This window comes from Bos mutus, chromosome 11 (assembly GCF_027580195.1).
Source record: "Bos mutus isolate GX-2022 chromosome 11, NWIPB_WYAK_1.1, whole genome shotgun sequence".
Taxonomy (NCBI): domain Eukaryota; kingdom Metazoa; phylum Chordata; class Mammalia; order Artiodactyla; family Bovidae; genus Bos; species Bos mutus.
The window spans coordinates 80,337,143-80,360,880 of NC_091627.1; the positions used below are offsets into that span (position 1 = coordinate 80,337,143).

Consider the following 23,738-nt stretch of genomic DNA (forward strand, 5'->3'; position numbering starts at 1 on the left):
AACCACCAGGGAAGCCCAATATAGTGGCCCCAAATTGAAAGCAACTTAATGTGTCCTTCTGTAGGTGAACTGAGAACAAATGGTGGTATAGCCGTACAAGGAAATGTTACTCAACGGTAAAAAGAAATGAACTATCAAGCCATGAAAACACACAGAGGAATCTTAAATGTATGTTGCTAGGTGAAAGAAGCCAATCTGGAAAAGACTATCCACATTTCAGAAAAGGCAAAACAGGACCAGTGAAAAGTGGTTGCTTGCTTGTTCAGGAGGAGGGGGAGAGAAGGAGCAGGTTAGACACAGGGCATTTGTAATGCAGTGGAACTATTTTGTGGTTCTGTAATGCATGTCATGTAATTGTCAAAACCCATAGCATGGATATGTACACACACAGAGTGAACCCTGTTGTAAACTATTGGTCATCATTTGTAACAAATATATCACACGAATACAGAATGCCGATAGAGGAAATCGGGTCAAGGGGAAAAAGGATATAATATATGGTAACTCTGTACTTTCTGAACAGTTTTTCTGTAAACTTAAAAATTCTGTGAAAAAGTAAGGTATTTTAAAAAGTGACAGGCTTAATAGGGGAGTCCAATGGAAGCCTATATATAATAGGCTAATAGTAATCAGTCTAATAATAATCTAGCCCTTGTACGTTTTTGAAATATGGTTGCTCAACTATAAAATCATTGTTTTTGCACTAAAGGGTCAAAAATCACTAGCAGCAATTAGTAAAAAACAAAGGCAAAAAAAAAAAAAACCTGAGAAAAATTACTTTTTAAGTGCCAGATTTTGTCAGAAAATTCAGTGGTAACCTGGATGTTAGTAGTGAGTGCTGGAGTCTCAGGAGGAACCTGAGAAGTTTTAACTTAAAAAATATAAAGGAGCCATATATGACATGAGTGGCATGATGAAATGCTTTTCCCTTATGTGTTTATGTCACTGGGTCATCAGGATTTGGAGCAGGGCATTTCAGCTGGTGCAGGCCAGATGTGTAGGTTCCTGCCTTGCCGTGGACCCACCTTAATCCCTGCACGTGTTCTTTCCTTTCTGTTACAACATACCTGTTGTTCTAGACTGCATGCGTGCCCAGTTGCACAGTCATGTCTGACTGTTTGTGACCCCATGATGGACTGCCAGGCTTCTCTCTCCATGGAATTTTCCAGGCAAGAATACTGGAGTGGATTACCATTTCCTCCTCCAGGGGATCTTCCCAGCCCAGGGATCGAACCCGTGTCTCTTGCATCTTCTGCATTGCATACAGGTTCTTTACCACTGCACCACCTGGAAGCCCTAGCTACAGAATTCTTTTTCTTTCAGGGTGTGTTCAAGTGAATTTGAAAATAAATTGTGACTCAAATAAAAAAAGATAAAAAACGCAGTCCTACGAGGAAACACTGGAGAATCCTTTTGAATAATGAAGAATCCTTTGGTTTAAATATGTAACCCTTCTCCTCAGTTTATTTTATAGTAGAGTCATATTTTGACTTAACTAAATACAGCTAAACACACTTACACGTGAAAGAGATTTGACAGCGTTAAAGATTTGTGAGAAAAAAAATAGCTTTAGAATGTTCAGTCTGCTGTGCTGGTTTATTAACATCTCTGTTTTCTGCCTGAATTTTGTTTGTTTGATGCTACATGTTAAAACTGCATTTTGAGTAGAGATTTTATTTTTATGCTCCTCAACAGTTATCAGATTTGGGTTGTATAAAAAAAAATTGACAAATACTACACTTCACTACAATTTTTAAGAACTGTTTATTTTTATTTATTTGGCTGCTCCAGGTCTTAGTTGCAGCACTCTGGGTCTTTAACTGTGGCATGTGGGATCTAGATCCCTGACCAGGGATCAAACCCAGGCCCCCTGCCTTGGGAGCACGGAGTGTTAGCCACTGGACCACCAGGGAAAGCCCCGATTTTTAAAAGATTTATTTTTATTTATTTGGCTACTTGGGACACACAGACAGGGTCTTCGATCTTAGTTGCAGCATGTGGGATCTAGTTTCCCTGACCAGGGAACGAACCCATGTTCCCTGCTTTGGGAACACAGAGTCTTAGCCACTGAACCACCAAGGAAGTCCCTTCACTATGATTTTGAAATCTCTTATTTAGCTTTCATTGGTGAGCAGTATTTTACACTCACCTGAACCTGACACATTGTTCTGGGTGATTTAAAATATTTTGTGTTTGCCTGACTAACATGGGGATAGGTTATTAATAACTGATCTCGTAGATAAAACAGCCAATAAAACTTTTGAAAGTAAGGGATAAATATATGTAGCAATATGTAGCAGTGTATCTTCTGTGGTTCATAGGTAAAAATCTAGTATTAATACAGTTCATTTAACTAACTTTAATCAATTAGCCATCTACAAGTGCTGATCATTAGATTTCCTAATTAAGCAAGATGACATTGTTTTTAGTTAGTATTCTGATTTTTTCCGTTGTTTTCCAGTCTGCTGTTTTACATTGGTGGAATCATTGATGGCCAGAGTGGTTGTGTCTTGTCCCGGGTCCCAGTGGTAGAATTTCTAGTTGGGTATCGATTACTGCCTGTGTTATGCATAAACTTGTGAAACTACTGGTGTTACTTTCTTTAACATTATGTAACATTAAGTTTTGTGATTGGTTTTTCAGGTTAATAACATAAGAAGTGAACAATTTTATTTTTAAACTCATGAGTATGTATTTACTTTGGTAATTGACTGTTCAGTTCAGTTGCTCAGTTGTGTCTGACTCTTTGCAACCCCATGGACTGGAGCACACCAAGCTTCCCTGTCCATCACCAACTCCCAGAGCTTGCTCAAACTCATGTCCATTGAGTTGGTGATGCCATCCAACCATCTCATCCTCTAATTGACTGTGGTTAAAAAAAAAAAAAAAATGTGACATGTTAAAAAAAAACTTGATTGTTATCGTAAGGGCTTTCTTGAATTAACAAGTAGAGTGTTTTTTGATGTATGGCAAAACCAATACAATAATGTAATTAGCCTCTAATTAAAATAAATACATTTAAATTAAAAAAATAAGTAGAGTGTTTTTACATTATTACTTAGTTAATATTTGCTTAGTGTGTATTCTTTAGTTACACTTACTGACTACTTCTGAAAAGTCTAAGATATTTGGGGGTAAATGTGTAAATCTCTGCAAATTAGATGATTTTATGTGAGATTTGACTGTATGGGAAGCTCTCATTCAAAGATACATGACAGGGCTTCCTTCACACATAAGGATTATTTCTGTTTCATGTTTGTAAGTCAGGTACAGCCTGTGTTTCTACAGTGTGAAATGCCTCTGATTTCATGTTTTGGCCTGCATGTTGGACCTGCTTTATTAAAATAAATGGTTTAAGGGTTGTTTGCTTTTTGTAAACACATAAGCTAGTCTGGCCTTAATTTATTAACTTTTTTTTTTTTACTTAAATGTTTTAGATTTATTTAGAAAGATGGGGAATACTTTTGTCATTAATGATAAAAAACTACATACTTTTATCTTGGAAATGGGTCTTATTAATAATTCAATATCTGCACCTAGAAAATGTTCAGTGCTTTAGAATTCTTCAGAATTTTAGGTATATTTTAGATCTCTTGTTCATTTGTAGAGGTTAGAAGAGCTTTGTAGCATAATCTTCATTTTTCTTCATTAACTTGGTTTTGGATAAGGGAGATTTAAAAACATACCATATTGTCTTAGTTTGAGATGATTCCATGTGGGAGGTTATCAAGAGACATTGTCAGACAGTTATTCAAGAGGTTACTTTGTATACAATTTATGTGCTTGTGATTTTATTTAAAGCAAAGGTCAAAACTTTCTTCCCTACCAATTTATACTTCTGGACATTTTTGCTATTATGCTATGAATTTAGGTATTTAGTAACTAATAAAAAAGCTTTGTATAAATTTTACTCACAAAGATGACCTATGTGGATAGTAGTTGACATAGTTTATTACTAATTGTGTTTCATTTTGTAGAGGTCTACTGAGCCAAGCTAGGCTACATTCCATTGCTGCTGAAAAAAAGAATGATCTTCAGGAGGAGCCCACCTCTTCTCATAGAAGGAATGCCAGCCAATTTGATTGGGCTTTAATGAGGCTAGATAATTCTGTCCGAAGAACTGGCCGCATCCCTAAGACTCTTCTACAAAAAGTCTTTGATAACACCTGTCATTCAGGTATTTCAAGATTATCTATTCAAAAAGTTGAACTTAAATTCTGGTTTGATGGTAAGCTCATTACAGAGCACATTATTTGGTACTTTAAATTTTGTCATTTTCTATTTGTGATTTTATGTTATGGTTGTGATTTTTTTTTCCCCCCAACTCAACAGAGCAAAGTTTTGAGTGAAACATTTTGTTTTGCATGTTTATTTCAAAATCAGCAAATAAAAATTGTCTTTTCCCACAGTTTATAAAAGAATCACTTTCAGTGGTAAATTTTCTTGGAAGATACTAGTTTTTATCTTCTCTTGCATAGTGTCTGCTTTCCCTAAGATGGTCACATATGAAAATTTTCAGAAAGACTGAAGACTGATAATCATTATTTCACTTTCATTTTCACTTAGCTGTTAACATTCGAGTCACTTATGTAACTTTGATAATATGATAGAAACTTACAGGCCCTCAGCCCCCCTCCCACCCACCCCCGAAAGAAAACCTGACCACACAGGCTCACACAAAATCCTGCACGCAAGCCACACGTATAATTTTGTGTATAGTTTTGAGACCGTTCACCAGCTTTCTAAAGCTCATCCATGATTTCAGTCACATTAAGAAGCTATAGAATCTAATGATGAGGAATACCAAAGAAGTTTCAGTAATAACTGGCATTTAAAGACAGTTTTTATCATTTTCTGCCTTTGATTTATTGAGTTACATGGCTATCACAGCAGTCAATTTTAGAACATTTCTATCACCCCCAAAAGAAACCTCTACACCGCTAAACATCAGCCCTCAAACCCGCATCCCTTCTAGCCCTAGACAACCGCTAGCGTACTTTCTTAAAGGTTTGCTTATTCTGGATACTTTATATGAACAGAATTTTGGCAATAAGTGGTTTATTTTTGTTTTGAAATCAGCTTTCAGGGACATGTGGCTTAAGGGAGAAGGAAGTTAGTGTTTGTAAGGGATTGTAAACCTAAATTGAATATTCATGGATTTTAATTGGGCTGCTTTGTACTATTTGCATAAGATACTGAGAACCGTAGCCTTTCAGTTGTAAGAAGTAGTGCATATAAATTAGCTCCTTTGTATTTATGTACTCTGTAGTCTTACAGATTGTATAGATCTCTAACCTTAGCTTCCCTAAGAAAGCAGACCAATTTTTAAAACTTTTACTAACATTTTAAATGATACCTGATGATTGAGATAGGATTTTTCTGATTAGGACCCTTTTAGTATTATCTTTAGTGAGGCAGGACATTTTTAAGTATTTACAGATTTCAGTTTAGGTTTATCTGTATGATACTGGGTATGGTGTTAAACATTAACCATCAACCTGTTTTCATAGGTAGCCCGGGTGGTAATCAAGCCTTGCTACTACTGCGCAGCTGTGGGTCTCTCTTGCCTGAACTAAAGCTCTCTGAGAGAACAGAATTTGCTCATAAGATATGGGATGAACTTCAGAAATTGGGTATGATTGTTTGAATATATGATGTGTATAAAGGGTGTGGATATTTTTTTCTTGTAGTAAAAAAAGAATTTCTGTGCATAAATGTCATTCAGTTTTATGAAGGGGTTTACTTGATTCATATTTTTCTTGTGTGATACGACTTATTTGGTGAGTTATAGTGACATCTAGGGGCATTAAGAATAAAGTAATTTTTTATAACAAGTAATACTTTACAGGTAAGTTAAAAAGAACAAAATAGAAAGACAGTTGGTCTGTCAAAGATACAAATGCACATACTGTTTGACCAAGTAGTTCTGTTTGTTAAAATTTATTGACATATCAAGCATTTCAGTGTTTTAATATGTTTTATTTTTTAAAAATGTCTTTTGAGGTATACTTGATTTACAAATTATTTTAACTTCAGGTATACAACATAGACCATTTGTTAGAATTTAGATAGATATACTCACATGTGCAAAAGGATATTCTTCATTGTAGCTTGTTTGCAATGGTAAGAATTTGGAACCAACTCTAATGTCCCTCACTAGGGGCATTGGTTAAATAAATTAGTGAGTCTATAAAATGGAATATGGTGCAACCATTAAAAAAAAATGGAGTTCTTCATATACTAATGTGGTGTGTTCTCCAAAATATAGTTAAAAATTAAGATGAAGAACAGGATGTATAGTTGGCTACCATTCTGAAGAAAAATGTTTATATGTGTCTGTGCATATGATAAAATGTTTCTGGAAGGGTAGTATACACTAGCTATAATTTTTACTCTACTTTTTTCTTTTAAAATTAAACTATAGTTGATTACTCTGGCTTCCCAGGTGGCTCAGTGGTAAAGAATCCGCCTGGCAATTAGGAGACCTGGATTTGATCCCTGAGTGGGAATGATCCCCTGGAGGAGGAAATGGCCACCTACTCCAGTATTCTTGCCTGGGAATTCCAATATCTTTTTATACGTTTTCAATTTGGGACTGTGAACATAGTACCTATTCAAAAAATAAAATCGTGTAAAAGATAATTTGATAAAATTCAATGTTCATTCCTAATTTAAGAAAATCTTCACAAACTATATATGTCTATATGTCAGTCACATAATTTAAAGACGCATGTTGAACTAGAAGTACTTGTGAGAATGGGTTATATTCTCAAATAGAAAAGAGCCCTTACACAGTAGTACGACATTTAATACCTCAATAGAAAGACATGTAGTGTTTTCTAATTGAGCTTCTCACAAATACCTTTCCTCTACACCGTATATCCTTTGTGAGACTAAAATTCATAGTATCTTCTTCTCTTTGCCAGTAGACCAGTGCTTTGAACTCACTATACTTGTTAAGTAGTTGTTGAATTAACATTGTTAGAAACCTGGTAGGTTGCACCTGTGACTTGTTCGCAGACTTTAAAGCTGTAAAAGTCTTGTCACACAGCATGTGGCATCTTAGTTCCTCGACCAGGGATAGAGCCTACGCCCGTTGCCTTGAAAATACGGCGTCTTAACCACTGCATCACCAGGGAAGTCCCAAGCTATAAGAGACTTTTTTTTAGCTTAGATAACATGTCCAAAGTTACAAAACGAGCTGTGAAAGAGCTGAGACTGGAACTGAGTTTTCCAGAGTACAGGGGATTCTGGAGGAAACACTGGAAATGGTAGGCTCTCATTTCAGTTTTGCCACATGTTAAATTTTTTAAAATAGAATTACTTCTGGTGTATTCTTGGCCCCATTCTGATAATATATGTCTCCTTAAGTTTTTTTGTTCAAGTCGTTTCATCTCTTTTGGAGTGTTCTTTGTTTCTTACTCTTGAAAGCAATCCATTTTTCAAGCTATAATTTAAATCCCTCCAATCTAGACTTTTACTTGCAGTCCCAATTTGTATCTCATCGGTTGCCTGCATTAGAGTTGTCAATTTGTCTTTTTAACATTAATAGATACTCTTCTCTAGGCGGCTGATGATCTTATTCATATTTGAATCTTCATCATGAACCTTCCAGTGTTTTGCATATGTTGGGTACTAAAGTAATAGTAATTGAAATTGTGGAAAATGAACTTCAAAAAAATTTAAATTCTACTTCATTAAATAGTGAGACTTTGACATGGTTCAGTTTTGAAAGGCTCAGTAAAGTTTATTGTGAAAGGCTTGGACCGGTGTTCCCAGACACCCAGGTCCACTCTCGTCAGTCAGTCAAATCTTAACTTAAGAAAAATTCTCTAAGATAATAATCACATTTTGGAAAAGGATAGATGTAATTTTTTTTTTTAATAAAACTGTTTTCTTACAAAGCCTATTAATTTATTTGAAACTGCAAAAAACTTTGACTACTAGAGCTCTGATTTAGAGACAAAGGTAGGGATAAAAACTGCTCTGCACAAAAAAGCACAAACATGTTTTTTAGTATTAGGGCAGGTCCACATTTAATACAATTACATAATCTTGATGAAGGGAGCTATATAATGACATCTTCAGGTCTCTATGTTTTTCTTGAACAGTAGAATGCCAAGCTAATAAACATAACTGCACATAAAAGGCTTGTGAAATGACAGAAAAGTGTCAGACCTTTACTGTGGGCAAGCACAAGGCAGTCCATGGAGGAGAAAATAATTGTCCAGATCACACCAGTGGATGAGTGAGTGCTAATCTAGCAAGAAACCTGGCTTCTATCTAAAATAGTAATGTTTTAGAATATTCTTTTGAGTTTGAACAAAGTAAGTTGATGATAATTTGTAAAATTATTACATAATGAGATTGAACAAGAACATGATATTGTAACATTAAAAGTAATGGACAGTACAGCCAGAGCCATGAGATAGTATTAAAGGTATACAGGTATATGGTAAGATACATAAGGACAAGCTGTTTTATAGCTTTTTATTGTTAAAGTAGGATGCTTTAGGATGATGTCCCTAAACTTTGAGTTTTTAATGTAAATTTTAGACAGTTAAAGACTTTCTCAATTCACTCTATGAAAGATAACAGTATTTATTTTTTTTAAAAAATTCTCTTCGAGAAATGACCCATGAAATTAACTAGACGTAATAGTAAGTATGCAGATAACATTTTTAATGAAATTCACAGAAATATTTTTGTCATCTGCAGAACTATGTTATTGTGACAGAAATAAAGAAATGAAACCTAGTAGAGTTTTGTCGGAGAAGGTGATGGCACCCTACTCCGGTACTCTTGCCTGGAAAATCCCATGGACGGAGGAGCCTGGTGGGCTACAGTCCATGGGGTCACGAAGAGTCAGACACTTACTGAGCGACTTCACTTTCACTTTCACTTTCATGCATTGGAGAAGGAAATGGCAACCCACTCCACTGTTCTTGCCTGGAGAATCCCAGGGATGGCGGGGCCTGGCGGGCTACCGTCTGTGGGGTCGCAGAGTCGGACACGACTGAAGCGACTTAGCAGCAGAGTTACGTTAACTTTTATCTTGACCATAAAATCTTCCTGAAAAACCACAGTAGATGTCACTTACCTGGATTTTGAGCAGTATTTTCAGCTTTTCCAACATACTAGAGGAACTATTTTTTCTAGAGGAAAATTAGAGGAAAATGCGCACTAGAGGAAGCAATTTCTGATTGGAAGGGAATACTATGCTTCATAAGTAAGAGGCCTTTTAATACTTGAATAGATGGTTGCATGTAACTGTCCCTTAATTCAATAGTTACTCTTGTATACTTAGTTTACTCTGTTCTGACAGGATTTCTACATGGATGGGTCTAAATATGGGGTAAAATTCTGAATTGATCATTTTACCCTTTTTGTTACATTTAAGTGCACATATTTTAGTTGTGATAAAGGGTATGACTTTTCTAAAAATTTTATATAAATTTCACTTGTAGGTACTGTGTATGATGTAAGTCACTATAATGCTTTGCTTAAAGTCTACCTTCAAAATGAGCATAAATTTTCACCAACTGACTTCTTGGCAAAAATGGAAAAAGGAAACGTTCAACCAAATCGAGTAAGTAGTTGCTATTACAGATGTGTTTATTGGTCATATCAACTTTTATTTTTAACCAAGAAAAAAAATTATTAAAAAGTATTTACTGGCCCATTTCTTTGACAGGTGACATACCAAAGGTTGATTGCTGCTTATTGTAATATGGGAGATATTGAAGGTGCCAGGTATTATAAATGCATGTTTAAGCAAACAAATATGTACGTCTTGTAGATCTAGAATATAGTCATTTTTTTTTTTAATTAGAAAATTATTTTAGAAGGATTTTAGCCTAGCGAATTTGGTCATATGACTTAGATAAAATACTAAATTGTGTAAAAGGGGAAAGCTAATTAATTGAAGATTACTATTTTAATTAAATATAATTTACTGGAGCAGAAATTTAAAATTGTTGGGTTAAAAGCTGGTTTTACTTTTTTTGTTCGTTAAATTGCTGTTTCCAAAAACAAATGTTGGTAACCATTTACATTGTATTCATTTATAAAACTGATAATATTCTCTTTATTTCACACGTTTTATATAAAATCAGTTGTGACATTGTTCATGGATAGTTTATTCCTACTTTTGGATGGAGGGTTTAGGAAATAAGGAATAAATTGAAATGTACAATCTCATTTTTAATGAAATGAATCTTGTTAAACTTTATGCTTTTTGAAGCTTAATTAGTAGTACAGAAGAAACAATCAGATTTTTAAAATTTACCCTCTATCTTTAACAAATGTACTTGAAAACTATTGATACAACTTCAGGGAGTGGGATTTTTGTGTGCACATATTGTAAAAAGTGTTTTTCATGTATTTCCAAGAAGTATTTTTATTTCTCTTTTGTTGCAGCACGATTCTTGGATTTATGAAAACTAAGGATCTTCCAGTCACAGAGGCAGTATTCAGTGCTCTTGTCACGGGGCATGCAAGATCTGGGTAATGCTCAGCCTAGGGATTTACTCTCAAGTGAGGTTTAATTTATAGGAAGCTATTGTAGAAAATTCTTAAAACTATGTTTAACTCTAAAAAAACTCTTTTGAGTCTATGTGGTAGAATATGCACATCTTAATATAAGTTATTCTTAAATTATCTGTTTGATTAAATTTTTATTTGAAGGTTTTCAGTTTTAAAAACTGAACTTGATCCAAAGTAACTGATTTTGTAAAGTTTATTAACTGTTTTGCTAGTGCCCTAGAAAATATTTTTATTTTTGAAGAATATTTTACTAGATGTTATTCTTTCCTAAAAAGATAGATTTGAGTCATAACATACCCAATGGAAGAGGGCACATTCTTTAATGTCTGTAATTATTGGTTTAATTTGGTTTTGGGAAAGTTAGCTATAAAAATTTGAGATGTTAAGGATCCTTATTATTTTGGAAACCTATTACTAGTTTAATATGTATTTTTAATACATGTTAATACATATACATTTTTATAATATATATCTAATATGTATTTTTCCTTTTCTGATGTTATTCTAAATCTTTGTACTTAAGAATTAAGAATTTTTAATAAGCAGAGGTAATATATTGTAGATTAAATGATATGACATTTGGCAGTATTATAGTAATCTGTTTTATTTTCTTTGAATTAATGTACAGAGATATGGAGAATGCAGAAAATATTCTCACAGTAATGAAAGAGGCTGGAATTGAGCCTGGTCCAGACACATACCTAGCACTATTGAATGCATATGCCGAGAAGGGTGATATTGACCATGTTAAACAGGTGTGACTTACATAAATAAACATACTTTTAAATCATTTGTATAAACTCTTGAATTTTGTGTGATATGGAAAAGTATAGTGTATATCTGTTTTTAATGATATCTCTTATAGGTAGTCTTGAAGGAGAATTCTTACTGTAGTTCAGTACTTTGCTGCTGATGTAACAATTATTGCTGAAACAGAATATTTTCTGTTTTACAAAAGAAGTCTTAAACCTTTAGATGGTGTGTGTCCTCAGTCTCTCAGTCGTTTCTGACTCTTTGTAACTCCATGGACTGTAGCCTGATAGGGTCCTCTGTCCATGGGATTTTCCAGGCAAGAATACTAGAGCAAGTTGCCATTTCCTACTCTAGGGGATCTTCCTGACCCAGGGATTGAACCCATGCCTCTTTGAGTCTCCTGCATTGGCAGGCAGGTTCTTTACCACTGTACCATATATATAAAATTTTAAAATCTTGGTATTTTAATTTATTTAGATTCAGTTTAAAAAATTTTGCATCTCATTTGTTCTTTTAATTTCTGGACCTTCCTTTAGACCCTGGAGAAAGTGGAGAAGTCTGATCTTTATCTTATGGATCGTGATTTATTGCAAATTATCTTGAGTTTCAGTAAAGCTGGGTATCCTCAATATGTCCCAGAAATTTTGGAAAAAATTACATATGAAAGAAGATATATTCCAGGTAGTTTTAAAGTTTTTATTTTCATAATTTTTCTAAAAATAAAAGTATTTTTACATGACGGAATGGACATTCTCTAGCAATAGGGTATTGTGGTAGATGAACATACAATTCTTCTAAAGCTTTAATAAACTGAAAAAATTGAGTTAATGAATACATGGGAGTATTTTGATTTGGAAGTATTTATTATTTAGGCAGATAAATCCTTTTTGGTACTTGCAGTTCATAAGTTTGTCTTTTGATGTTGATATGAATGGGAAATCAGTAACAGATTTTGTTTAAATCAGTAACAAAAGATGTCTTTGTTTTTTTCCAGATACAATGAACCTCATTTTGCTTTTAGTCACTGAAAAATTGGAAGATACGGCATTGCAGATTTTATTAGCATGTCCTATATCAAGGGAAAGCAGTCTGAATGACTTTGGCAGTTTCTTTTTACGACATTGTGTGACTGTGAATACGGTATTCAAATAGTCCATTTTTACTTTGTAGACAGTGTAATCGGCAGTGAAATACGATTGTTTAAAATAGAAGAACATGAGACTAGATCAACTATTAATATAAATAGTAAGAAAGCTTTGTTTTTGTGTTGGAAGAGTTTTGGGCAGAAAGAGGATGAGGGGTTCACACTTTGCTTTTGTCTCAAAGGCAGAAGGTCAAATGGTAGGATATTTGCAGATTGAACTGACGTGTAGTGCCTTTCTTTTCTAGCCTCCAGAGCAGCTTAGAGACTACTGTAAGAAGCTAAAGGAAGCCCAGCTGCACACGTCGCCTTTGCAGTTCACACTCCAGTGTGCTTTAGTGGCTCAAAAATTCGGTACTGTATTCTCATAATTAGAACTCACATAAGCAAGTTTTGCTGAGGTAGCTTTGATATATTTTATGGTATCTCTTTCAGATTTGGCAAAAGTGCTGATGAAGGCTTTGAAGGAAGAAGGTTTTCCTATTAGAACTCATTATTTTTGGCCATTGCTAGTTGGACATCAGAAGGAGAAAAATGTTCAAGGTTTGGTTTTACCTTTTACAGATATAGTGGTTCAGATATCCAGTATAACAGTTTCTGTACACATTTAATTGAATTATTTGAGGAAACATACTTATTAAACCTTATGGGGAAATAGAATTGGTTTAAGCCATGGTAAAGTATTAGGTAAAAGCTTAAAAGACAAACATAATGGATTTCTTTCATCTTAATTTCATTTCTTATTTCATCTCTAATCTTGGTATTCAAACTTGTGATTTTTTTTTTTTTTTTTCAAACTTGTGATTGTGGCTTTAAATAGTTCATCATTTTTAAGTTCTTCAAAAAACGCTTTAGTTCTTGGTTTTACATACATGTAGTGTTTGAAATTAGTTTATCTAGCCTTATTAAAGTCAATGTTATATACCATACAACTAGACCGTTTTCTTTCTGGACCAGTCTATTTTTCCTTTACTGAGCTGTTAAAATAATAGGAAAGGCAAGAGAACTTTTATTGCAAAATAAGTGCTCATGGCCTGACAGCCTACTGATTGAAGGACAGAAATGTTCAATCTTCCAGGTTCTTAAGTACGTTTAAGCATTTAGCATGCTTTTCCCTGTACACATGGGATGTCTATAGGATATGAATAAGAATTGAACAAATATTAAATTTTAGAGCACAGTATCTAATTCCTTGGTTTGCATTATTGGTAATTCAGAAAGAGTAGTCTCATAAAAAGATGCTTTTAACAGAAGTACTTCCCCCTTGGGGAAACAAAAAATGGTCTTTTTCATTTTATCTTGCTGTATAATGTGCTTTAGAATGAGATGCAGGGTTGTTAGTATGACATTGGGTGACAAACAAAGTGCACAAACAACAAAAAAGTGCTTTTAGCAGACTTTGATGTTGCAATTTTGTTTTAAATATATAGCTGTCTTCTGGTTTCAAGGAAATAGTGAAACAAGTCTTCCCTAATTGTTTCTGGCTCTAAAAGTATCTAAATCCTTTTTAGAAAAATCTTTGGGAAAACAATATGTTAGTTGATTAACTCTTTGCGTATCCTCCAGTTCTGAAAGCTCCAAGAGGTAACCTTTAACCTAGTCTTTTTGAACCACAGAAAATCTGCATCATTCCATGAAAATCCCTTGGGCATATTAGTATTGTCCATTGTACACAGATATGAAAATACTTTGAGTACTCCCGTTGAAACCTTTGTTGGTTCATCAGGTCAGTTTTTTTTCCTCAACCTATCACAGTATGTAGACTTGAATTGTTTACTACATTTTACTACTTAGTAAACATGAAAGAAGAATTCAGGTAATTTCTTTCCATAGTTGTATCTCAGACTGGTAGAAAAGTGGACTCTTGTCTCCCGGCCCTCTTTTCTTAGACTGTTTGGATCAAAGGTACCTTTTTGGAAGCTCCCATTATATTAATGAAGGAACTGAGAGCCCAGAGAGTCAGTGAATGGTCTTAGGTTCTACATGTAGTCGTCAGTGGTGCTTGGATTAGAACACAGTTTCTGTCCTCCTATTGTAAATACTCATTGCTAATACCTTAACAACTGCATATTTAGACATTGGTAAATATACTGTATTTGTTTTCTAAAAATTCTTAGCTGTTGGTTAAAAATTAGGTATTGATTTTTGAATTAAGGACATTTTAAAAAAGTGGTACCAGTTATTTTAATCAATGAAGATTTTTAACTGGGAAAATAGGAAAACTGAGGAAGTTAGCCTGAGAGTACAAGAGATTGTCAGCTGGTTTATAGTTTTTAAAAACTCATTTCTCTCTTGCAAATAGTCCTGAAAACAAAGTATGTGTTCTACAGACTTTTCTTCATGTAACAGGTCAATGACTGTACATATTTTATATAGTTTCGTTCAATTCAGTCGCTCAGTCGGGTCCAACTCTTTGCGACCCCATGGACTGCAGCACGCCAGGCTTTCCAGTCCATCACCAACTCCCGGATCTTGCTCAGACTCACGTCCATCAAGTCAGTGATGCCATCCAACCGTCTCAACCTCCGTTGTCCCCTTCTCCTCCTCCTGTCAATCTTTCCCAACATCAGGGTCTTTCCAGTGAGTCAGTTCTTTGCATCAGTTGGCCAAAGTATTGGAGCTTTAGTTCCTCCAATGAATATTCAGGACTGATTTCTTTTAGGATTGACTAGTTTGATCTCCTTGCAGTCCAAGGGACTCTCAAGAGTCTTCTCCAGCACCACAGTTGAAAACCATCAATTCTCCAGCACCCTGTAAGATAAAGAAGTAACATTCTTAATAGTGCAGTGACTTTATCTTTTGGGGAATGTCATATGTAAACTGGTAGAAATAAATAGAAGAAAGTAATGGCTACAGAGATGGAGGATGTAGAGGAGTATTTTTCATAAGGAAAAAATAAAACTAGGAAATCAAAGAAAGGTATTCAGAGCTCAGATCAGACTGAACCAAGTTTTCAACTGTAGCATGATCAAACGTTTATTGAATAGAATTTTTCTGGCTGCAGATTTGGCCATCACCAAGCCCTAAAAAAGATTCTTATAGCGACTTCCTCATGGCTTTTCTTGCTGGTGTTTCTCTGTGGCACAAATGGAAAAATCCTCTCTTAGAATTTTAGTGGACTGGCCCAAGTGAGAGGAAATAATGCAGAATGATTAAGGATCTACATGCCTTGGTATATTTTTAGAAACCTGAAAATAAGAATATAAAAGGTAAAATATGAAAGGAAAGGCTGGTATGAAAGCCTAAATACCAGTTGAGTAAAATGGTTGAGTAGAAGGTACTTTTTATTTTTCTAGTAAAATGCTTTCTGTTGAAAATCTAAACAAATGGAGATGCATCTGTGTCTGGTTTTATCGGAAGCAGTTTACTTTTTTTCCCCAAATGGCTTACAGTAAGTTTTTTTTTTTTTTAATTTGAACAAAATCTGTACTTTAGTTAACAATACTATATCACACATTAATTTCCTGTTTTTTTTTTTCTTTTTTTTAAAACATAGTATTTTCTCTATAATCTCAGAATTGGATTAGAAGCTTCAAACCTTGTTCAGTTTTTTTGTTTTTAAAGATCACTAAGGTAATAAGTTTTCTAGACTTTGAGCAGTAATACTTGATGCCAGAATACATGGAACTGTATCAAAGTTTTCAGTGGATATAAATTAGAAATCTGGCATTCTGTTCATACTAAGTCAAACAAGTAGAATAAAAAAGAATCCTTATTTTAGGGGGTACTTTTAAAAAAATAAGAAATTCCCTCCTTGTAAAGTGAGTTCTCTGGGTAGTCTAAAATCATGTGGCATAAACAACCCTAGTCAGTGGGATTTGTTCAGAAAACCCATGTATCTTTCCCAGTAGTTTGAAGTACTTTAATTCCTTTAAAACTTTTGAATGGAGACTTTCCTTTTGATTCATAAACTTTATGGTGCTTACATTTGAAATACTGTTTACTAGATCGTTTAGATTTTCTAAGTTCACAGAGGTTTGGGATCCTTGTTTATCTAAGTTAATATATGAATATTTTTTTAAAATGTGGATTGTATTTTTGAGGAAGATACATGTAGGTGTGTCAGATCAGTCACCTTTCTTACTGAGAAGTGTTTGCATCTTCCTGTCCGACTATAGTTACTGAAGTGAATATCCTTGACTGAACTCATCTGAGCAATGATGGGAATCCAGGTTTTCATAAAACTGCCTTAGTTTCAGTTGGAAAGATACATAAGTTAAAAATGCTACCAATGCAGGTCATCTAAACAGGCAGAATGCACTCTTCCTGACCTTAAAAGCATTATTAGAAGATTGAAGAATTAAGAGATTAAAATATATTTGAGGCATTGATGATGAGAAGTGTTTGTATAGGAATCTTCGGTCTGTAGTTAGTTTGTTGACCTGTTTGCAAGAAAATGAAACAGTTATTTTATGCTATTAGAGTATTTTAAGACAGCTAAAAATATTTTAGTTGTTGTTACTATTAACATTTGTTTAGTATTTTTAGGGTTTCACACAGATTTTAGTTTTAGTGACCACCCTGAGAAGTATAATACGGAGCTTTATTATCATTCCTGAGTCCAAAAGGACTTGGATCTTAGGTCCTTCTGATTGATTGGAGGGGAAAGTGTAGGCTTTTCCTTTTTTGTAGTGTTTCAAGCACCTGCCTGCAGTTAGTAAACAGTGTTTCTATTTTAGGACATGTCTTTGACATTGAAGAAAATGCTTACTTTAACACTTTTGTTAAAATTAAGATTATTGGACTCCTGGAGGCATTTCCAACTTTATTTAAGTAGAGAAATCTATACTCTTCCCCTGAGTAGGCTGAGATGAAAGCCTTCTTAATATAGAACTTTATATACTGATCAGTTTAAACTGAGTTGCAATACTGGGATTCTTTTTGTTCAGTATGTTTTTTCAGATGTCCTCCATCTTCCTGTAGGCCTAGACCACAGGAATTTGTTCCATACCTGTGGGTAATATTTGCAGTTTTGATACTTTGCTTCCATCCATTTAATAGGCATGGACTCTTACAGGTCAGAAAATTGTTCTGTTTATTGAGTGCCTTGATGTATTGCCTTATTACATGGATGGTGGGTAGAAGGATCAAGTCAAATGTTACATGTTAAATTGTTGTTATATGTTAAAATGTCTAGAAGGCACAGGTTGGGTATATTGCCATTTCTAGTGTGTAAGCTAAGAAATTGTTGCCCAGTAAAGTGGAGTTTTTCTGAATGTTGAGCTTTAAGCCAACTTTCTCACTCTCCTCTTTGACTTTCATCAAGAGGCTTTTTAGTTCCTCTTCACTTTCTGCCATAAGGATGGTATCATCTGCGTATCTGAGGTTATTGATATTTCTCCCAGCACTCTTGATTCCAGCTTGTGCTTCTTCCAGCCCAGCGTTTCTCATGATGGACCCTGCATATAAGTTAAATAAGCAGGGTGACAATATACAGCCTTGACATACTCCTTTTCCTATTTGGAACCAGTCTGTTGTTCCATGTCCAGTTCTAACTGTTGCTTCCTGACCTGCATACACATTTCTCAAGAGGCAGGTCAGGTGGTCTGGTATTCCCATCTCTTTCAGAATTTTCCACAGTTGATTGTGATCCACACAGTCAAAGGCTTTGGCATAGTCAATAAAGCAGAAATAAAAAACTAAGATCATGGCATCTGGTCCCATCACTTCATGGGAAATAGATGGGGAAACAGTGGAAACAGTGGCAGACTTTATTTTTTTGGGTTCCAAAATCACTGCAGATGGTGATTGCAGCCATGAAATTAAAAGACACTTACTCCTTGGAAGGAAAGTTATGACCAACCTAGACAGCATATTCAAAAGCAGAGACGTTACTTTGCCAACAAAGGTCCGTCTAGTCAAGGCTGTGGTTTTTCCAGTGGTCATGTATGGATGTGAGAGTTGGACTGTGAAGAAGGCTGAGCTCTGAAGAATTGATGCCTTTGAACTGTGGTGTTGGAGAAGACTCTTGAGAGTCCCTTGGACTGTAAGGAGATCCAACCAGTCCATCCTAAAGGAGATCAGTCCTGGGTGTTCATTGGAAGGACTGATGCTGAAGCTGAAACTCCAGTACTTTGGCCACCTCATGCGAAGAGTTGACTCACTGGAAAAGACTCTGATGCTGGGAGGGATTGGGGGCAGGAGGAGAAGTGGACCACAGAGGATGAGGTGGCTGGATGGCATCACCAGCTCAGTGGACATGAGTTTGGGTGAACTCTGGGAATTGGTGATGGACAGGGAGGCCTTGAGTGCTGTGATTCATGGGGTTGCAAAGAGTCGGACACGACTGAACGACTGAACTGAACTGAACTGAAAGTGGAGTTACTCACAGTTACTCTGCCATTAAGTGCCAGGACCAGAGTTGAAAGCTAAGTCTCTTTAAACTGCAAACCTTGCTTTTGTTTTGTCACTTCACTGTAATGTCGTACCTGAAATTTAGAAATTTACTTTAAACCGTGGTCATGAAAGCAGTCATTACTGGCCAGAAGATACTTTGAGGACATTAGATTAGCACAGGTCTATTACTAGTAATTGTAAAGCAGCTATGTACTGCGCCAAGTGCTTAGTAATTTTTGCGTATGAAGAAGAGCCCAGTGTGACTTGCTATTTTTATGATAGATATAAAGGTTGTTAGTACTAATTCCCAGGGAGTTGTTGGAGGAATAGCTTCAGATTTTTCTTGCAATTATTGTTTAGGCTTGTGTGTGCTGTATGGACCAACTTGACATGCATGTTCTCTTTAATCTATATGTAAGCACTTGCTTTGTCTTTTGGGGTTTTTTTCCTGTGTTGTTTTTACATAGTGAAAAATACATTTAATTAAGGTTTTGAAAATACTGGGTAATTTTAAATATAATGAACTGTTTAAATTTAAAAGGTTTTGATCCATAATCTGAATTTTATCTAAAAAATGTGCAATATTCATAATGTAGTCAGACTTGTCTCTATATGCAAGTCTGTATTCAGTGAGAATTTATAGTCAAGTTTTGGTACTAGAATCTATTACATAAGAAACTTAAAGAAATATAGTTTTTATGTAGATAATACCATAAATCAAAAACAGGGATTTTTTTTAGGGGAAGTTTTAACAATGTGAAAGTAATAAAGCTAAAGAAGTAAATTCTAAAGAGAAAAATAAATGAGGTCTTTCTTAAACTATTGCTTCTGTCAAAGTAGGTAGCACCTGAATAGTTTGACAATATTCTAGAATTGTCTGATTTAAAAAAATGTTTGTACTATTTGAAGCTAACCATAGCTTTGGAAAACATGAACTGTCCTTTTGAGAAGTTAATAAAAGATGTTTTTATGAATGGGGGAAATGAAAGAACGAACAATTTACTAGACTTTTATAGTGTAAAATACAATGAGACTAGCTCATTAGAATCAATTATTCTTTCTTGTGTTATTAAATAAGAATTCACAGGGTAGTTATTAATAAGAATTCACAAGGAATTCTTTACATACGTGCTTAACTTAAAAACTTTTGTCTTAAACAGATCTCTTCTCACCCCACTCCTCTAATCCCTTGTCTCTGATATTTATTCATGTCAAGTTTTATTTTGTAGATCCATCAATGCTGTGTGATAGCAGTGATGTTTTATGATCTCTGTTCAGTTGGGATACTGGAAATTATTAAGCATCTGGCTTAATTGTTTTCATTTTTCTTATGAATTAATAGGGAGAGATGTAGGAAGGAGCAGTTTAATTTTTTTCATTTAGCATCTTATCACCCAGTTTTGTTCTTTCTCTTTCAGACAAACAAAATGCTGAGTACTTTTCCTGCATTAAAATTCAAATAGATGAACTGAACTTTGATCTTTTGTTAATGTATTCTCAGTTCTTCATCTCTGTGTTCTTAAATTTGATCTTACAGGTATAGTGGAAGTCCTGAAAGGAATGCATGAGATGGGAGTGACTCCTGATCAGGAGACGTACGTTAATTACGTGTTTCCGAGCTTTGATAGTATAAAGTCAGTTCGTGCTGTTCTGCAGGTGAGCACAGTGTGGCTCTAATTTCATAATTGAAGAGAGCATCTTCCCTCCCTAGTGTTTTGTGGTAACCAAGGAAAAAGTCACTGAGCCGAGTACTAAAATGGTCATGTTGGTATATAACTTTCTAAAGCTTTGTAAAAAAATATTGGTGAGTGTAACACCTGTAAGGTTGTTAAACTTTAAAAAAAACTTTAAAAGGGAAAATAACATTTGTCTTGTGTTGAAGAGAGAACGTGCCAATATCACACACAATTTAAATAAAACAATTTCACTCTAACCCCACTCTACAATGTAGCTGTACCTATGTTTTGAGTAGTACTTTTACTTCTCTATGAATTTTCATAATAAACTCTTAATAAATTTACTATTCCGGTTTTTTTTTGAATAATTTTTTGTTTGACCCCAAAGCTTTATTTTCCTACCAGATACTTCCTGTCCCCACCAGAATAAGCAAGACATTTATAAAAGGGCCTGTGAAAAATTGACTTGGATAGTGCACTGGCTCAGCAAATGGTTGCACTTTGATTTTCAGAATAAAGCACTGGGCAATTAGGAACAACTCTGTAGAGTACACATACTTTAAGATGTAATGTTTTGCTCAGAAGACCTGTTTCTTAGGTGGTTATTCACATAATGCCTTTATTTTTCTATATTGTTAGCGTGTCTTTTCTTTTAAATAATTTCATAATTACAGTCCTCTTAAAGATACAGTTTATGTCTTGAGTGTCTTTAGCTTTCTTCCCTGAGTCCTTAACAGTGTATTTTGAGACTGTGCTATCCATATTTAACTGTTAAAAAATGCACTTAAAAAGGTAGTTTCCCCACATATTTCCCCAAAACCTACTCTTCTCACTTGGCACCTTTACATTATAGTATGTAATTCCACAAATTATTTTTTATGATTGAATGTCTTATTGTATAGATGTACCATAATTTATCTTTATTTCTTATTATTGGTTAGTTGATTTTTAATATTGTGCTGTTATTATAAAGTGGTTCAGTAAATATGTTCAGGTGAATTTCAACTCATTTACTTAAATTATTAAATATGATATTGAGACAAGTAATTACCCATTTGGAGTTAAATAAAAATAAATTTGACCTGTACCTCATTATATGCCTTAAAATATCATCTTGGATCAATACATTCTTCGTTTTGGATTAGTACATTGTTGTAAATGAGAGAGTAGTTCTAATGTCTTCAGTAGTAAACTCTCCCTAGAAGGAAGGCACTCTAATAGTAACAGATTATGTAAATTTAAAGATAAACATTTAATTTAGGATGTTGAAACTCCATTCATAGCTTTTGCTAAAGTTTGGTTATTCAATTTATTTGTATTTTAGAAAATGATCTTTTAAAATAAAAGATCATTAGAGTTTCTGATATAAAGAAATGGAAAAATAGGAAATTTGAATATTTTAAGCTGGGGTATATTATCATTGAAATATGCTTTATCCCTAGGAAAACGGATGTCCACATGATGATAATGTGTTTTCTCAAGCTGAATTGAGAAGTAAAGCAGTAAATGGAAACTTAGATTATATTTTATCATTTAGTAAGTATGCAACATAAGGAGTAAACTTGGCGGGTGTTAATTTCTGTGACTTTTGAGAACATACAGGGTAGTCCATGCCCTCACTCCCTGCCTCGGGTAGTTCAGAGTAATTTCCATGAAAGGGAGGAAGTTTTTATAAGTTTTTTTGAAAATTATCCTGATAAGACGGTTTATGAATTGAAACTTAAAAATAATTTGGAAATAGTTTTAAAACGTAAAGAACCTTGGAAGTAACATGGTGTTAGGTTGGAATGGGGACCTGAAAGGCTTGGATCTTATTTATAATAAACTGCTGATTATGGGATCAGAAACAAATCTCTCTACCATTCTTTTGTTTCAATTTCATGAAATGGGATTGTATTGCCTGTCTCTCTACCTTGTGGGAGTTGTGAAAATCCTCTGAGATGTGGTTTTTGAAAGTGTTTTCTAAACTAATGCTTATTATGGCCCTCAGTTATGTGAAGCCAGCTCCCCAGTCCTCATTAATGAAACACAGCAAATGTTTACTAAACACTTATAAATGGTAGGGTGCTTTACAGTGTTCATCACATATTAATAAAAGTCATACACTGGTAGATGAAGAGAGGCTTAGAGAGGTTAAATGATTTGGCCAAAGTTGGTGACTGAGTCAGACCAAGATCATGTAACTTTAACCTTATTATTATTATTATTTTTTTACTATCAGACATTTTAATTTTAATAAATTAGACATTTTTTAATTAAAAAATTTTAACATTATCTATGGCATTAACTTGACAGTGTTTCAGGTCTTGTGAAAAGGCACCATTTAAAAACAAACATACAAACATCAATATCCAGCCCACTAAAATGTTAAAAGCTAAGCTTTGATTAACATGTATTCAAACTGTATAAATGGAAGCTTTGTGAAAACCAGATTGTTGGTACATAGTACCTGTGTCTACATTATTTAAAATAGAGCCTCTAATTCAAAATATGCCCAAATTGGATTTATTTTATTTTATGGTATTATTGTAAAGGGAAAGGTGAAATGTCAGTATGAAAAATGGTGATTGTTAGAGGTGTAGTTATTTGAGTGTAAGGTTGGGTATTAATGCAGGCTGCTATCCGAGTGTATTGATTTTGCCTTCCACTCTGTATAATATATAGATTTTTCATACTGACAAGTTGAAAACAGAAGCATTAACAGGAATCTGGGCACATAAGGTGAATACAAGAGAGATGCCTTTCCCTTTATCATACCATCCATTCCACTTCATTGTCAACCTCTTGATTTTTTTCAGACTTGTTTGTTGCTACGGAAACTAGATGCTTTCTGTCAGCAGTCTTCCAGCTGGCTGAAATGTTTCTGGTGACCTTTTTAATTAATAAAAGCTTGATAATAATCTGTAAAATACTAATTTGAATAGTTTAGAAATAACTTTTCAAGAGGTTGTTTATTAAATGTGAAAAAGAAAATTGCCATGAACTTAAAGACTACAGAAGATTTCAGCTCACTCCATGAGTGTCCTCCCTTTCCCTTGAATTACAGGTCTTTGAAGAGTGGTTAGTTCTGTAATTGCTGGTATTTGCTGTAGGCTGCTTGTAGAGAGGCACTTTTGGTTACTATAAGGAATAGCAAGTAGTAGCGAAAAGTAAATGGATTGTCTTTTTTTTAAATTGAGGTGTAATTGACATAAAATATTAGTTTCAGGCATTATAATATAGTAATTCAATATTTGTATGTATTGGAAAGTGATCACCAGAATAAATCTAGTTAACATCCATCCCCA

General features: G+C 34.4%; 1 protein-coding gene across 1 annotated transcript in view; it reads left to right on the forward strand.

Moving 5' to 3' along the window:
* Positions 1 to 23,738, forward strand: part of LRPPRC (leucine rich pentatricopeptide repeat containing) — a 99,428-nt gene that overhangs the window by 7,766 nt on the left and 67,924 nt on the right. Inside the window, exons 2-13 of the mRNA XM_070379656.1 lie at positions 3,978 to 4,177; positions 5,511 to 5,633; positions 9,468 to 9,589; positions 9,695 to 9,753; positions 10,420 to 10,506; positions 11,174 to 11,300; positions 11,835 to 11,979; positions 12,293 to 12,438; positions 12,688 to 12,793; positions 12,875 to 12,982; positions 20,313 to 20,431; positions 21,894 to 21,987. Of these exons, the coding sequence (XP_070235757.1) occupies positions 3,978 to 4,177; positions 5,511 to 5,633; positions 9,468 to 9,589; positions 9,695 to 9,753; positions 10,420 to 10,506; positions 11,174 to 11,300; positions 11,835 to 11,979; positions 12,293 to 12,438; positions 12,688 to 12,793; positions 12,875 to 12,982; positions 20,313 to 20,431; positions 21,894 to 21,987 (1,436 nt within the window). The remainder of the gene's footprint in view (positions 1 to 3,977; positions 4,178 to 5,510; positions 5,634 to 9,467; positions 9,590 to 9,694; positions 9,754 to 10,419; positions 10,507 to 11,173; positions 11,301 to 11,834; positions 11,980 to 12,292; positions 12,439 to 12,687; positions 12,794 to 12,874; positions 12,983 to 20,312; positions 20,432 to 21,893; positions 21,988 to 23,738) is intronic.